The following is a 17,801-nucleotide window of genomic DNA, read 5'->3' on the forward strand; positions in this document are numbered from 1 at the left end:
TAGTGAGACCTTGTCTCAAAAAACAAGCAAACAAAAAATCTGAGGAGGAATAGTGAGGATGTCTGTGTTCATGTTGCTTTTATAAGGCTCTGTGTAGAAATTACAGTTTTATTGGTTCAATTAAAGGTTTTTTCACTTTTGATATTTCTAAAAAAAACTGTTCCTATCTAACAACTTTTCTTGGCATTCTTCAGAATTCCCAAGTTCAGTTTCTGAATGCTGTGAAGTTGCTGTTTTCTGTGTGGCCTCTGCCGACAAGGAAAGGATCCTGGTTTCAGTGCCCTCAGGGTTCCCACCAGGAGAGTCTACATGGGAGGCAGCTGTGTCAGAAGACACTGACCAGAGGGCCAGTCCATTGCCAGGGTTTTTCTTGGGGAAAGGGCCATGGTCGCTGAGCGTGGCTTCCCCATGGTTATCCATGATGTGCAGGCAGGCCTTGGTTATTTCTAACCTGTTAGGAACATCTGTTTCTGTAAAGCCAAATAAAAAGTCAAATGAATTGCCAGGAAAATGAACTGGTAGTAAAATAGTCACACAAACTGCTAGTCCCAATTTTTGAATTTGATTCAATAAACATGACACTATTCTATATAATTTTTACCCAAATGTTTACTCGGTTCCTGACACCATAGCAGTATGGACTGATGCTGGTCCACAGGTCACACTGAACAGAGCTATGTCAGAAGACGTCAGCCCAAGTCAGCAGTAAACAGTTTTCCATATCAGATAGAAAATTTATATATGCAGTTTTGAAAAGAAGGAATATACAGACTAATGCTCTTAAACAAATTTGGTTTTAATATTATGACTTTTCCAGGAAGAGGGCTGGAGGCATGGCTCAAGTAGTAGAATGCCTGCCTAGCAAACATTAAGCCCTGAGTTCAATACCCAATACTGGAAAAAAAAAAGACTTTTCTGAGGAGGTTTTTTTTGTTGTTTTTTGTAATACTAGGGTTTGAACTCAGGGCCTACACCTTGAGCGACTCCACCAGCCCTTTTTTGTGATGGAGTTTCTTGAGATAGGGTCTCACAAACTATTTGCCTAGGCTGGCTTGGAACCCTGATCCTCCTGATCTCTGCCTCCTGAGCAGCTAGGATTACAGGCGTGAGCCACTGGGTTGGTAGCACTGGGATTTGAACTGGGGAGCTTTCTGTTTTAGTAAGCTGGTTTAGAAAATAAAACACAGGACTGGAAGCATGGCTCAAGCAGTAGAGCTCCTCCAAGTATGAAGCCCTGAGTTCATACTCCAGTACTGCCAAAAATAAAAAGAAACTGACAGAATGGCTCAGGTGGTAGAACGCCTGCCTAGCAAGCATGAGGCCTTGAGTTCAAACCCCAGTGCCACCAAAAATATAAATAAATAGGAAAATGAAACATAGGAAGGGTGTTGTGAACTGTCCAAAGTTACTTTTATTAATCGGTGGTGGTTGTACAAAGTTTAGAAAGCAGTTTGTGCCGAATGAGTGCTTTGAAGCTGCATGCTGGTGTGTTCTGCAAAGCAGTGCACCTTCAAGATTGCAGAACTGAGTGTGTTTTGGAACAGTGTGTGATTTTACTTTCTGGTGTTAGTGCTGGCCTGCTCATCTGTTCACTTGGATCACATGCACTGGGAACATATGTCCCAAGTTTTGCCTAGCAGGTCAGATGTGCAGCCGTTACTTGTACCGCAGTAAGGGAACATCACACAAAGCCGTGGCTAAAAAAAAATGAGCCTGTACTGCTCATGGTGCAGTGTGTAACCTAAGTCAGTGAATGCTCAGGTGCTCTCAGCCTTCGTGGGTTATCTTGTGTGAGGTCCTTTCCAATTCCACTACCGTTTTTCCCTGCCTGCAGCATATGTAATTCTAGAGACACGCTTGGAAACGAAGTTGTTGGCCTGTCCTTCCACTTCCGCCCTTATGGCACAGAGAAGCAGTAGTAAGTGCCATATGGTATAGGAGGACACTTGGGGACATAGAAGGTGAAAATGTACACTGTTTTCACCCCCAGTTTTTAATCTCAGAGCTGTTATGGCTGGCATACAATCTTACATGAGCAGAAAATACCACGTATGTGCTGAGTTTCAAAGTTGAGCCTCCCAGCCACACGAACCCCACATGTCCCTGCCCCTACTCCCATCCTGGCTATGAACTTTGTGCCACTCACTGTGATTGCAATTGCTGCTTCCACTGTAGGTCGGCCTGGACTGCCCAGGTCTGGACTATCCCACCTGAGCCTGTCATTCTGAGGTTTGACCCTCTCTTAATTGGTGCCTGTCAATTCACTTCCCTCTGCTAGCTCTTAAAACTGTCATTTTATGACGGGTGCTGGTGACTCTTGCCTGTAATCCTAGCTGCTGTAGAGGTTGAGATCAGGGGGATCAAGGTTCAAAGTCAGCTGGACAAATAGTTTAAGAGACCTTATTTCAAATAAACCTTTTAAAAGGGCTGCAGAGTAGCTCAAGTGGTAGATACCTGCCAAGTAAGCATAAGGCCCTGAATTCAAGCCCCACTACCACCCTCCCCGCAAAAAAGTATGAAAATGGGAGAATGAGACCTGCTGAAACTATTTCAGGAATGGGGGAGGGAATATGGAGGAGAGAGGGTGAATTCAACTCTGACATATTGTAAGAACTTTTGTAAAAGTCACAATGTGCCCCAGTTCAGCAACAGCAACAATATAAAAGGAAAATAATGTAGATGCAATTGTATCACTAGAGATGGAAAAAAAAATGAAACGAAACTCATTTTATGAATTTGGTCCACATTTGCAGTAAGAAATTAGACGTAAGACATCTTTTTGGCATCCTTTAGAGGTATTAACATTTTTTTCCTTTCTGAGAAGAAAGTTGTATCAGAACTTTATTATAAGCTGCTTAACTCATTTGATAAGTGGAATTTTCTCTTATTGCAGTAGCAAAATTTAGCACTTTTTTTCAGAGAAAATTGGAGTAGAAATTGGATGTCTAACCAGTGGAAATTTGCCACCTCCTTTTTCTATGAGCTTACATAGATCCCTGGTCTATCCTAATACAGAAAAGCTCATTGACACTTCCCACAGAAGTTATTTTCTTCTTCATCAGAGTGTATGTTGTAAAGAACACCTGATGCAGTGCCCAAAATCAACTGAATGAGTTGATGATGAAGAGAAAGAGTCAAAACAACTTGAGGTTCATTGGTTCCCCATAGTGTCTTGGGACTTGGTTTAACATTTCTTGCAGTGTGGGCTTACTGGGGACAAGTTCTTTCACATTTTTTGTGTCTGATTTCATCTTCTGTTTGGGAAAATCTTCCTGCTCGGTATAAAATTCTAGAGCAACTGTTTTTCTGTCAGTACTGAAGTGCTGGTCTGCTGACTTCCTGTGGCACTTCTGATGAGAGTCTGCAACCACCCGAGTCTTTGTTCTGTATGTAATTCTTCTTTTCTGAGACTGGTTTTCAGGATTTTCTCTGTCACTGGTTTTGAACAATTTGATCATGATACGTGTATTTATGTTTCTTGTTCTCGGAGTTTCTTCAGTTATGTTGAGAATCTGTGGGTTTATAGTTTTTACTAAACTTGGAAATTTTCAGCCAATATGTTTGCTTCTTTCTGGTTATACATCCATAAGGTTCTCAAAATTCTCTTAGAGCCCACTAGTGACATTTTCTTTTTTTAATTACTTTTCTTCTGTTTCATTTTGGATAGTTCCTTTGCCATCTCCTCAAGTTCACCCATCTTTTGCTAGGTATAAAATGCTGTTAATCCATCCAGTGTAATTATTATCTAAGATATTGTAGTTTTCTTCTCTGGAGGTTCAAGTTGGGGCTGTTTTGTATTGTTCATGTCTCTGCTTAGCAGATGTTTTTGTTTGTGGTGCTAGGGAGTGAACTCCTGTACAGGTTGGGCAGCTGCTCTACCACTGAGCCACACCCCCTGCCCAGGTTTAGTTTTTTTACGGTTTTTTTTTTTTTCACTAGTTTTTGAGCACATGGGATACAGTTACTGTAACCAGTTTAATGTCCTTGATTGACATCCTGTGTCAGTTCTGGGTCAGGGTCAATGGTTTGATTGTCCTGCAGTCATGTTTTCCTGCTTCTTTGCCTGCATGGCAGTCTTACTGAATATTTGGCCTTGTGAATTTTACCTTGTTGGGGGCTAGACATTTCTGTATTCCTGGGACTCTTCTTGACCTTTGTCCTAAGACTTTTTAAGTGTCTTGGAAACAGTTTGATCTTTTCAGATCTAACTTTTATGACTTGACAGGCAGGTCTGGAGCCATACTCAGTGTCAGGCTAATTGTTCTGTATGGCTGAGCAAGATTTTCCTGAGTTTTCTACTCTATGCCTTTGAGTCATGCATTTTTCCAGTCTCATTAGTGGGAACAGGCACTATTTCTGGCCCTGTGTTAGTCTTAGGCACCATTTCTCTAATCTTGGGGAGTGTTTTTCCCTCCCCTTGGGTAATTTCCTCACACCTGTCAGTACTTACTGAGTACTTGAAAGAGATCTGCTGGGGATCTCAGGCTGCCTCTTGTAGTTCTTCTTCTTTGCGCTTTGTCCTCCCTACCCTCTCTCTTCATCTGCATCCTGAATGCTCTCTGGAGGCAGTAGATGGCACAGCTGAAGGGCTCACCTGGTTGGCTCCTGCTGTGCCAGGGCCTTCAGAATCTTCGTCTTGTACATTTTGTCTGGTTTTCGCTGTTTCAGGGTAGAGTATAAATCTCCATCTTGACTAGAAGCAGAAGTTCCTTATCATTCTTCATGGATACACCTGATAAATAAGAAGGGAATGTCCTATTTTGTAAAACTACCTTTTGGGGGTGTAGTTTATCACCAGAATTAAGTAACTGTTAGAAGGGACTGAAAGAGGTAAAGACCAGCTCCATTCAGTGATGGCTAGGTGACTAGAGACCTTTACCTCCATCAAGGAGGTAATGTGTGTTCAGTATTGCATAGAAATTTTTACAAGCAGGTTATACATTTACCAATGATGCATAAATGCATTTACACCTAGAGAAGGCAGTGTGTTTTGCATTCTGATTTTTAAAATTGATCCTATTGCATAATGCCAAGAACAGTGGCAAGACTTTCATTTACTGTCTTTCCTTCAGGGAATTTATTTAACAGAAACATAAGTCACCAGTTCATATTTTACAGGATAACTTGGCAAAGAAATCTGTATGATCCAGAAATACACACCAGTAAATCAAGAGAACTTATTAAATGTATTGCTTTTATGGTATTTAATTGCTTAGTTTTAAGTCATGATTATTATTAGTATATATTTTTTTTTTATTTTTCTGGACTCTGTTGTAAGGCACTGTTACTTTTTGTGCAATTGCTATACACGGTACAAAACTGTCCTTTTTATAGGACACAGAGTACACTTGTTCTCTAAGTGAACATGCAACTTTCTGGTTGCATCTTTGCATTTGTGAATTACACCTGGTTGTACCTGTCACTCAGTGGATATCTTGGCCCTCCAGGATAACATTGCAAGGATCAACTGGTATTTTTTCCCCTTCATGTTCTTTTCCTACTAGACAGAGGGAGAAGGCACTTATGCCTCTATAGGCAATGTGGCGTATTAACAGATTTTCTTAACTTTTCTTTTAACCTGGCCACATCTGTTGCTGAGAGGAATTTTCCTTTGTTTGTTTATTTTTAAAATAAATGTTTCTGTGATTTCATATAGTTAAGAATAATTCTAAGAATAAGCTTTTTAGAGAAAATCACTGTGGTAAGTCGCCCTGTGAATATAGTAAGTAATAAGGTTTACTTCCAGAGTGGAGAGCTCTTGCCACATTGCTCAGAATAGGAGTTGATTGTTCCAAAGAGGAGTAGAGCCACAGAATCCCATCTTGTCTCCTTTTCCTGCAGGGAGCTGAGCGGAAAATCAGGGATGAAGAACGAAAGCAAAGCAAAAGAAAAGGCAAGTGTCCTGACCCCAGCTTTCAGGTGAATGCCTGTAAGTAGCCATATCCAGCCAGCCGCAGGCTGGTCCTTGCAGAATGTGGGCTAGAGTGCCAAGCAGAGGCTGTCGGGGTGGGGTCACAGTTACCTTCAGCAGCAGTAGCAGCAAATGGGGGCAGAAACTATGGGCTGGTTTCTGGAGTTATCCTGAACACAGGTGTTTTAGGCAGTTAGTTTGGTCAGGTTCAGGTGTTAGCTCCAGTCCTGAAAAACAACAGATGCTCCCATGAGCTTCTGCTAGAGCTGGCTTGTCTTGATTTGTGAAAGTAGTGATAGTGCCCCTGAGACTACAGGGTGTCTTCGTTGCAGATGGCGCCATTTTCTTGTGTAGAGCCTAACATTTGCATCATCCCAAGGCATCTACTTGGACATTTCCACAGGAAAGTCTTGTTTTGTTTTTGGCAGTACTAGGGTTTAAACTCAGGACTTCATGCTTGCTAGGCAGGTGCTCTATTGCTTGAGCTTCCGGGGTTTTGTTTTGTTTTGTTTTGTTTTTGAGACAGGATCTTGCTCTGGAGTCCAGGTTACCCTTGAACTTGAATCACCTCCTGCCTCAGCCTCCTAAGAATTGGAATAGTAGGCATGTACTGCCACACACAGTTTTTTTTTTTTTTAAACTGTGACCAGTTTTCATATTTAAAAAATCCTGTACCTATTCAAAGAACTAAATGGAGAAAAATTCTGCACTATTCCTACAGTGTTTCATCTGTGGCACTGGCTTCTTGTGTGTTGTGTGAACGATCTGCCTGGCTCAGCAGATGTCAGGATTCTCCCACTGGCCTCAAAGTGCTGCCTCCACTGCCACTTAAGAGAACAGCTAACAAACTGGGAGACCCATTATTGATTATCCATAATTAACAAATTGGAAACAAGGCATGCTTATTCTTGTGTTTTGGGGGTATGAACTCGGCCTTGTGCTTTCTAGGCAAGGGCTCTACCACTTGAACCACTCTTTGCTTCAGTTATTTTTCAGGTAGGGTCTTCTGCTTTTTGCCCATAATAACCTTGGACCTCAATCCTCCTACCTGTTATAGCTGGGTTTGCACCATGACTGTTCAGCTATTTCTTTGAGATAGGGTTGCACTAACTTTTTTTGCTGGCCTCAAAGCTTTATCCTCCTTTTTCCACCTCCCACTTAGCTGGGATTTAACCACACTTATTCTTAAGCTCACTGTTGAGGCTGTTAATATGTTCTGAAGTCAAATGTCAATTATTTAATGAGGGCAGCTAAGGTGGAATTGCTTCCAGATTGAATTCATACAATGATAAGATTTAGCCTTTCAGATGAAAACTAAATATGCTTTAGCTCTCTTCCAACTCCATGTTACATGTGTCTATGCGTGTTTAAAGGTACCTCTGACTATTGATCTTTGTAGGGTGTTCAGTTGCTTTTATTATAAATGTGCACAGCAAATCCTTTTACATAAACTGATTTTTTTCTCTTCGTGCAGGCCACATGACCTATACCTATAGTCCTATTATTTAGATTTCTTAAACTTTGTAAAAAATGCTCGAGGCCTGCTTCCAGCCTGTAGATATAATCTGTTGATATTAGCATCTCTTTTTTTCTCCCTAGTTTCTGATGTTAAAGTGCCACTGCTTCCCTCTCACAAACGAATGGACATCACAGTGTTCAAGCCCTTTCTTGATCTCGATACTCAGCCTGTCCTCTTTATTCCGGATGTGCACTTTGCCAACCTGCAGCGGGGCACTCATGTAGGTAACCAGTTTCCAGTTGGGGGGCTGCAAAGCAAACTTCAGTGAGGCTTGACCAGTTAGTCAGCTCTCTGGAATATTCAGTCATTGATTTGAAAATGCAGTGTATCAGCTGTCAGTATAAATCGTTCTTTCATGTCTTCCTTCATTTGAAGGCTTCTGGAGTAGCAACATAATCTGGAGCTTGAGTCTGTGATCTTGTGGCTTTAACTTGGGTAATACACATGTCAAGTAACCTTACAAGGAACATCCAGACTCCTCTCATGGTTCTAGTTGCTGAGTCACGATTAGCACTAATACAGCTATGTCTTAGCAGCAATGCAAAATTTAAAAAATAGTCACACCTTGCTTTGTGGCAAAAACTTAGTAGGGATAGGAGTGTCAATAGAGTGGGGCTTATTGAGCTCTGCTACATATCAAAAGGACACTATTCCATGTACTTAGTAGACAAACTTGTAAGGAATAATTTTTCAGAGTTGTTAAGGAAGGCCATTGCCAATACATTGTTTCTTGTGAGAAGCTTTGGGGTGAGCAGGGCTTAGAGACTTTTTCTGTAAGGGACCACATAGTTAGGCTTTTTGGACCCTGGCATTTCTGATATGCTATTAAGCTCTGCCATTCTGATGCAAAAGCAGCCATACACAATATGTGATTAAATGACTATGGCTTTGTTTCACTAAATACTTCATTTACATGTGCAGGCTTTGACCAGATTGGCCCACTGGCCATAATGTGCCATTTTAGAGAAATTCAAGATAGCTATAAAAATCTGGGCACTGAAAAAGAAGACTGTAGGAATCTGTATTTAAAAAAAGAGCTTGGTGCTAGATTGGTGAGGTTTAAAATGACTTCCATTTTAGGGGTAATTTATTTTTGGTCTGAAACATTTTGAGCATTTATTTGAAAAACAATGTGTGGTTTTGTTCTTAGGTTCTTTCCATTGCCTCAGAAGAATTGGAGGGTGAAGGGTAAGATTTATGTTTTGCTTTACTTTAATAAACTTACTTTATTTTGAAGTAATCTCAAACTTATCAAAAAATTTCAGGTTCAATCATTCTGAGTGAGGTTAGCCTGGCCCAAAAGACCAAAAATCGTATGTTCTCCCTCATATGTGGACATTAGATCAAGGGCAAACACAACAATGGGACTGGACTTTGAGCACATGATAAAAGCGAGAGCACACAAGGAAGGGGTGAGGATAGGTAAGACACCTAAAAAACTAGCTAGCATTTGTTGCCCTTAACACAGAGAAACTAAAGCAGATACCTTAAAAGCAACTGAGGCCAATAGGAGAAGGGGACCAGGAACTAGAGAAAAGGTTAGATCAAGAAGAATTAACCTAGAAGGTAACACACACGCACAGGAAATTAATGTGAGTCAACTCCCTGTATAGCTATCCTTATCTCAACCAGCAAAAACCCTTGTTCCTTCCTATTATTGCTTATACTCTCTCTACAACAAAATTAGAAATAAGGGCAAAATAGTTTCTGCCGGGTATCAAGGGGGTGGGGGGGGAGAGGGAGGGGACAGAGTGGGTGGTAAGGGAGGGGGTGGGGGCAGGGGGGAGAAATGAACCAAGCATTGTATGCACATATGAATAATAAAAAAAATAAAAATTTAAAAAAATGTTCAGGTTCAGTACAAGGAACTCATTTTTCCTGACCCATTTAGAAGTAAGCTGCCTGCACAAAGTCCTGTCATTCCTGAATACTCATTGTATATTCCCTATACACAAGGGCATCTTCCTGTATCACAGTCAGTCAGGATGTTCACCTTGATGCATTCCAATTTTGCTGCTTTTCCCAATAATGTCCTTTATAGCAAAATAGGACCCAGTTCAGAACCACATGTTGTAGTTAGTTGTACTTTGGTCTGGAACAGCTTTGGTCTTTCCTTGACTTTCCTGATGGAATACTTTGGAAGATTACAAACCAGTTGTTTGCTGGGGTGTCTTCCTCTCTGGCTTCATAATCAGCTTCAACTTGGGCACATTGGCACAACTGTCCTTGCTGGGAGGTGGTCCTCCCACATCCTCCCTGTGCCACTCAGGGAGTCCCATTACCTGTAATCATGCAATTGAGCTCCTGTGCTGTAAGGTACGTTCTGCTTTTGTAGCAGGTGCTTTGGGGGACAGTACATTGTACTTCTGGAAGTGTCTCATTCCCCACTAAACTTTCAGTCCATTCACTGGTTGACTTTTATCAGTAAGGGGCTGTTTCCCATTCTAAGTTGTATCACTGTGTACTTGGACCTAAAGATCCCCAGAGTGGGCCCTTCGAGCTGGCCCCTGCTCCTTTTTGCCTGGCCCTTGTTCTTGGAGCACCGCCTTGTGCCCAGACACAAAACCAACCTCTTGTCCAAGATACACTGACTCCCTCTGGTGGAATGTGGGTGGTCCCCTCGTTCTGAAGCCTTGCTGTTCCCCTGAATGGACAGACTGCTTGCCCCCTTGGGTTCTGACTCCCACACCTGACGGCCTTCTGTGCTGATGCCTGCTACACAAAGGGGCTGTTTTGACACCGTCAACTGCAGCCTGGCTTGCCTTTTCTGATAACCTTAGGACTAAATTTTCAAGAAGGGGAAGGAAGGCCCTGCTTTGGTGCTTAAGTCTCCCTTTTTCTCTTGACACAGAAAAGTGCATGATGGTAGAGAGCCATGGTGTTACCATCATGTCCATTCCTCAGCCCTGCCTTTCCCTCACCTTTGATCCCCCCACAGCCCACACTTGTTACCAGCTGTGCCTTCTCTTGACAGCGTAGTCCTACACTGTCTCTTCAATTCTTGTGTTTAAGACATGGTGGGGCCGAAGAGGGATATGGGAGTTTGGGCATCTTCATTGGGTGCCTGTTACATGCTAGGAACTGAGATGCACAGATATTTTAAAGTCCAAACCCTATTCCTGAGGTTCTGCTTAAAACCAAACACTCACCTTGTTCATTTTCAGTTATTTAACCGTTTTCTTGCTTACCCTACAGACCTCCTTGTTGAAATAGTCACTACAGTATGTTAAACCTTTTAGAAGCTATGCTCTGATTATCACCAAATTCCTTTCACTACTGTCCTACCTCTAGGCCTGGAATCCCCTGCAATGTGGACCACATACTTTGAGCATACCATTCTGTCTCACAAAACTTGCAAAGATTCCCTCTTACCTGTGCCATAAAAATCTTGATTCCTTAATGCTGACCGATGCAGCCAGCCTCCCTTCCCTGATGTGCCTTCTGTGGGATGTTCTGTTTCAGCCAGCCTACCTTTACATTTTCCTGCTCAGGCTGTCTCACTCTTTTAAAGTGCCCCTCCTTGAGCTGGATGTGGTAGCAACAGAATCATGAGTTCCAGGCCATCCTGGGCTACAATAGCAAGACCCTATCTCAAAAAACCAAAAAGAAATGCCCCCTCCTTTGTCATCCTGTGCAAGTTATTTCAGACCTATCTCCTCTGTAAATTTTTATCTGGAAAGCAGCCCAATGTTTATGGGAAGGCAGCTGAGTCTAGTGGAAGAGTGACTGGAGAAAGTCCAGCAGTTCTCCTGAGTAGTTCCAGGTCTGTCATTAAATGTCCATGAGCCCTGGCTCTGTATCTTGCTTTGGGCCTCAGAGGTTTTATCTAGAAAATAAGAAAGCCGGACCAGATAAAGAGTGAAAGTTATTTTGAATCTAAAATTCAGTGATATACACTAAAAATTCTTTGTTTCTGTACTTGATTGAAGTTGAAATCACAAACTGTGTATTGGGTTATCCACAGGTCTGCCTTGAAAAGGGGGCCATATGGAACAGAAGACGACTTTGTTGTCCCACCTCCAGCTAAGCTGGCCCGGATAGAAGAGCCCAAAAGAGGTGTGTTGGTTCGCATTGCTTAGTGGGAGTTTTAAATCAGCAGGGAGTTCTGAATCTGGCACCAGCATAAACTGCATGAACCTGGCTTGAGTATTCTCCCATCAGACCAACACTTCACTGAGCGAGGCTGGATAGCAGTTCAGGGAGAAGCTGCAGCCTGTGGTCTTAGGACAAATATTATATTGGTGCATGTTTGCTGTCCTTGGTGTGAATGTGTCTTTTTATCTTAACAATGTCAATGATTTGTTTTCATATTTTGCTCTTGTGAATTAACTACATCCTTTTATTCTTTTTTGCCTCCTTGTTCTTGACTGGGGACTAGTGCTGCTCTACGTTCGAAAGGAGTCAGAAGAAGTCTTTGATGCCCTGATGCTCAAGACCCCATCTTTGAAGGGCTTGATGGAGGCTGTAAGTAGGATTACATGTGGCAGTCCCATTTTAAAAAAAGAAATGAAGGCAGACTGAGTGTGTGGGCACTTGCCCAACAAGCAGAAAGGCTGAGTTCAATCCCCAGCATGACCTAAAAAGTGAAGGGAAATCATTGAAATGTTTTTTTGAGACAGGGTCTCGCTGTGCAGCCCAGGCTGGCCCCAAACTTGCAGTCCTCCTGCCTCAGCCTTGTGAGTGCTAGATTTACAGGTATTTATCACCATGTCTGGACCATTAAAGCATTTTATCAGACCATCTGGATTCCTCTGTTGTTCTGGAACCTTTGACCCCACTTCCAAGCCATGTTTTGTGTATGCCTAAAGCATGGCCCACATTTTATCCACCTCAGGTCATCTTCATTTGTTTGCAGGTTTATCTTATCCACACTGGGATCTTATCCCTTGTGCCTGGTTGTGTGTATTCCACTAAATTGAATGACTCTGGTGGCTCTATGAAATAGTTGAATTTAATGTTCTTGGTTAAAGAGAGAATGCCATGTAGCAAATCATTTAGAGACTAGCAAAAGTTATTTTTTGTTAAGTAAAGCCCTAAAAACTTCATACGTAAAGCAGTGGCTCACCTGGGTGGGGTGGTCTACTACTGTAATCACAGCACTGGGGAGGCTGAGGCGAGAGGTTCACAAGTTCCAGGCTGGTCTGGGCTACATAGGGAGAGTCTGTCTCAAAACAACACAAAATCCCCAAAAGGTGCTTTCTGTGCCTGTCTTTGCCCCTATTATTTGCTGAACTGAGCAAGACCTTACCCAGAGTATTCTGAGAAAATGTAGAGGTGTGCCAAGCGCACATATCTATATCATATCTATAATCCTAGCTACTCAGGAGGCAGAAATCAGGAGGATCGCAGTTCACAGCCAGCCTAGGCAAATAGTTCTCGAGAACCTATCTTGACAAAAACCCATCACAAAAAAGGGACTGGCCGAGTGGCTCAAGGTTTAGGCCTTGAGTTCAAACTCAGTACCACCAAAAAAAAAAAAAACAAAGTAGAGGTGTAACCAGTGATGACCACAAATCCTTACAGGAATTGACAAAAGGCTGCAGCCAGCTGACCTTACTGCCCCTTTGGGATGTCAGTAGGAGAGACTTAGAACAGTGTTGATTCACTTTCTGGCTTTGCCCTACCTAAAATTCTAGTATCAACACCATGTCATAATATTTACCAACTTTAGGCCCCTGTAGTCCATAGAAATCTTTGATCTCGAAGTGTTATGTAACAAACTAGAACCATGTCCTCAGCTTCCCTGACAACTGCATTGTGTTCAACTCACTTGACATATCTTGATAAGGGCCTGCTTTGTGCCAGGAGCCATTGTAGGCACTGGAGTCACAAGAGTGAGTAACACAGTGCCAAATGGAGGCTGCCCTTCAGGTAGGAAGACAGAGACAGTTTTTAAAAAGACAGGAAATTCACATGTAAATTGTCATTCAGAAAGTGCAGTGAAGATGAATAAAGCAGGTGAGGGGACAGTGGGTTTGGGGTGTTTCTTGGGGGAAATTCTTGGAGTTCCCAGTGTTCCTACATGTTTCCCTTCCTGCCTGCAGCATAGACAGCACTACTATTTCTCCTGTAATTTCCTGCTTCCTGCTATTTCTCCTGGGCTTCTGTGTCTTGTCTTTTGAGGACCATTCACTGTTTCTTAAACATCATGCAAACCCTTGGTTTTGGGGAGTGAGGAGTGTGGAAAAGATGGAGAATTATTGTTCCAGTATAATTTGTTCACAGCTCTTAAGGAAGTCCGTGACAGTGGCTTACATCCCCTGGGGCTGGGATTTATATACAATGTACTATCCAGTGATACAGAAATGGGCTTGTTTGTATGGTGAAAACACTGACCTGTGCTTGGTCTAAGTGTGTGCTCTCGTTAGACTTAAAGCCATCGGAGGCCCCATTTCTCAGTGGTGCCTTGAACTATACTCTGCAAATTGAGATGAGTAAGTCACCCTGGTCGACAGCAATTCCAAGGAAAGTATTTGATCTCAACTGAATTGGCTCTTTGTCCTTGGAGTAATTTCATCATTTTGCTTCACCTTTATGCCCTGAAAGGGTGATACCCAAAGTCTACCCAGGAGCAGTATCACTATGGGGGCTGGGGAGTGGAGGGGTACGTATGACATGGATGGGACGACATGGCCAGGATGACACACCAGGAGAGGCTGAGGGCCACACATCAGTGGCTGCAACTGTATTGACCCATGAGCCTCCATGTTTTCCAAGATTTCTCTTGTTTCTGGAGAGGCTGTGGGTAGAATTAGCAGGAGCAGTGTTCTTTTTTTTTTCCTGTGGTACTAGGCTCGAACTCAAGGCCTACACCTTGAGCCACTCCACCAGCCCTTTTTTGTAATGGGTTTTTTTGAGATAGCGTCTCCCAAACTATTTGCCTGGGCTGGCTTCGAGCTGCAATCATCCTTATCTCTGCCTCCTGAGTAGTTAGGATTATAGGTGTGAGCCATTAGCGACCACCATCACAGTTCTTAATTTATGACCTAGGGCTTGAGGACTTTTTCTTTCTATAATTTTATATCTAAAATAACACTTTCTAGGCCTGAGTTGTAGCTAAGTAGGAGTGCACATGCATAAAACTCTGAGTTCAGTCCCCAGCACTGCCAAAAAATTAGGCTGAGCCTGGTGATACACTCCTGCCATCCCAGCACTCAAGAGGCAGAGACGGGAGGGTCATGAGTTTGAGGCCAGCCTGGGCTACATAGCAAGATCCTGTTTTAAAAAGAAAGGAATATATAACTCCTGTGGTGTGGGGGACACTCCTTAATCTTCATGCCAGTCCTGTCGCTTGTGAGGCATCCCTGATAAGGGACGACCAAGGGTCCCAAAGGTTCCCTGCTGGTTAATGGGTTGATTTCATTTACACGTATCTGACTGCAGAGAGAGGCCTTTGTACATTTGATCAGAACACCTATGATTGCATAATATGTCACGTGTGTTTGTCAGACACACAGCATGTACAGCACAGAGAAGTGCACTTGGGCTGGAGTTACGACTAGCAACATTGCCTCATCAGATGTTAACAAGTACAGCGCAGTAATGCAAGGTGTAGACAATAGGGGGACCATAGGAGGGATGAGGATGGTGTGTGGAAACTCTGTGTTCTGCTCATTTTTTCTGTATGCCTAAAACTGCTCTATAAAAATAAAAAAGACAATCTATGACCATATAATCTACTCACCTAGTGAGTCTTAGTTATATATATTTTTCCAACCATCTGTTTTATTGATATCTGTATAAACTAGGGGGAAATACTCCAGCTCCCTTCAAAGATGGTAGGTAACCTCTCTCCTCCCCGCCCCTCCCAGCACATGGACTGGGTCTTTTCCATTTTTTTGTGTGTGTTTGTATCTTTGAAAAACAGGAGACTGAAGCAGGTATAGCAAGAGTTTGAGGCCAGCCTGTGTACATAGTGAAACCATGTTATTAAAAAAAAAAAGAAAGAAAAAAAATGAGTAACTGTATGTATATCATTATTTGTTAGGAAACAGAATTTTGTGATTATTTTTCTCTGTTCTTTTAGATCTCAGACAAATATGATGTTCCCCATGACAAGATTGGGAAAATATTCAAGAAGTGCAAAAAAGGGTGAGCAGTGGTGCAAATTCTGTGTGCCTCTGAAAGCATGAATGTGACACACATGCTTTGGGTGAAGTCCAGGACCAACCATAAAAACACATTACACTGTTGCTTTTCTTATTAAATTATTAAAGTTGATCTGCCTTCAAAGATCATCTTTGTAGATTGTTTTTCACATAAAATTTATATTTGCTCTTCCCATTCATGACAGCCTGGAAGCAGCTCCAAATTCCAGGTTTGTGATGAAGTTTACCAGGGACATCAAAAACGGCACTTCCATTTAGGGAGTGCCCCTTGTGAGCCAGGTGTTAGGTTGGGCACTTCACGTGTGGCTTCCTCTAATTTTCCCTGTTGTCTTTCTGAGCTGGGGTGTTACTATCTGTGCTTTATAAATGAGACTTCCGAGTCAGGAGGATATAGAGGCTTGTCTGAAACCACGAGTTTGCTGATGGTGAAGCCATGACTGACTGCAAAGCTTTGGCCCTTTCTACTTGAGTCATACTTTCAGGTTATTGTAATATTACTTTGTCCAGAACTTAATATTTTTAGTTCTATTAAGAGTCTGTGCTATTTGACATGGATTAGCAGGGTATAAAACATAAGAACTTTTTGGGTCAATTCTGAGCCTAATTGGAACTTCAGAGTGTCTGGTGGAAAGTGTTGAGCGTAAGTAGTTTGTTTGAACTTTGAGGGTAACTTGCCAGGGGCAGGTGGCTTCAGGTCATGGAGATGAGTTTTATCACTTTGCTTTCCAGAACCGGACCATGAGAGCGCTATAGGTTTATTTTTTTATCCTGGGTACCATTTATTGAGTGAATACTTCATGCCAGAAATAATAATGAACAAGGCAGTACTTTCTGTTGGCCCCATGCCTGGCCCACTATAATCTTTACTGCATTCCCTTCTCCAGGTGTCACCAGTCATTACGCTAGGCACTGGGATCAACTCCGCTTTATGGCTGAGGCAGTTGAGACACAGATGACGTGAACAGTTTCCTCACAGATCCCAGCTAGGGAGTGCAGGGCTAATGGGTAAATCTCACTCACTCCAGAGCCGGGTAGGATGATAGCAGTTCATCTTGTGTCTTCTAATCCAGGATCCTGGTGAACATGGATGACAACATTGTGAAGCATTATTCCAACGAAGACACCTTCCAGCTGCAGATTGAAGAAGCAGGGGGATCGTACAAGCTCACCCTGACGGAGATCTAAGGCCCAGAGCCCACGGCCCTCAGGAGCTCAATGAAGGGGTTCCCTAGACCTTACTGTTTGGCCAGCAGAGGTGCCTAGGCACCCACCTCAAGACCCAGGTGGACATCAGGGGAAGGGATTCCATTGGCACTGGAGCTGCATTTAATGTACTGCATTGATGTTTTTCAGATGACAGAGAAGTCCATGCATCTTTATGGTTGAATTTCTGATACTTAGGAAACTAAAAATGAAAACTCTGTTCCAAGATTTAACAGACTCTGGGAACCTTTAGGATATCTGCTGCATTGTTTGTCAGAATCTTGGGAGATCTGCCTTGTCTCTGCAGTATCAGTGGTCCTGCTCAAAGTGGGCATCAGGAAGGCATAGGCTTGGCTTTAAGGTTTTTGTGCTCTTTGACCTCATTTTAGCTCTGCCTTGGGGAGTGGGCACAGCTCCTGAACAGTGAAGGGCAGAGCAACCTCTCCCTCCACCTGTCATTCTCCGGTAGTGTTTACTAAACAGGGCACATTTCTGGAACCTTTCTTTGCAACTTCCTTGGCCGTATCAGCTGCCTTTCTTATGAAGAACATGAATGGGTTACAGTGTGAAATTAGTTAAGACAAAGCCGTTGTATATAAGTGCAATATCTTTTTGAAGGTCTGTCTGTAAATGTGTACATACATGTCTGATATAAATATATAATATATAAATACGGTGTCTGTGTACAGATAGTGAAGGTACGCACCAGTGAGATCTACTTTGAGGACTTTCCTAGAGAAAAGGTTAAGTTATTTTTGATAATGTTGACCAAGCAGATAGAATACTGTGTTTCCCAAACACAAGCAATTGTTCCCTAACATAGCAAGGCAGTCTTAGATGACAGAGTGTGTCTGCTTCTGAGAGTGTTGTCAGGTGGGTTTCTGTACTGTTTAACAAATGAAGTAAAAGGACACGAGCAGTCCTGGCTGGTGTGTGCCTACCAGTCACATGTGCCTGTGCAGAGCCAGCAAACACCAGTGACAGCACTCACACTGCTGTTATTGTGAGCCAAAAGATGTAGCTCAAAATGGATTTCTTCTTCCTCTTCCTAGCATAAGAA

At 42.6% G+C, this 17,801-nt stretch overlaps 1 protein-coding gene across 3 annotated transcripts in view; it reads left to right on the forward strand.

Moving 5' to 3' along the window:
• Grhl1 (grainyhead like transcription factor 1) overlaps nt 1-17,412 on the forward strand; it is a 53,175-nt gene extending 35,763 nt beyond the window's left edge. For 2 of the 3 annotated variants that reach the window (XM_074049155.1, XM_074049156.1), the window contains exons 10-16: nt 5,842-5,929; nt 7,511-7,650; nt 8,581-8,618; nt 11,395-11,486; nt 11,809-11,894; nt 15,457-15,521; nt 16,609-17,412. In XM_074049155.1, coding sequence (XP_073905256.1) covers nt 5,842-5,929; nt 7,511-7,650; nt 8,581-8,618; nt 11,395-11,486; nt 11,809-11,894; nt 15,457-15,521; nt 16,609-16,723 — 624 coding nt within the window. In that variant the 3' untranslated portion in view covers nt 16,724-17,412. The remainder of the gene's footprint in view (nt 1-5,841; nt 5,930-7,510; nt 7,651-8,580; nt 8,619-11,394; nt 11,487-11,808; nt 11,895-15,456; nt 15,522-16,608) is intronic. The other variant, XM_020178714.2, reaches the window with a different exon arrangement.
• Nucleotides 17,413-17,801: the final 389 nt, after the last annotated feature.

The sequence above is a fragment of the Castor canadensis genome, chromosome 12, assembly GCF_047511655.1.
Source record: "Castor canadensis chromosome 12, mCasCan1.hap1v2, whole genome shotgun sequence".
Lineage (NCBI taxonomy): Eukaryota > Metazoa > Chordata > Mammalia > Rodentia > Castoridae > Castor > Castor canadensis.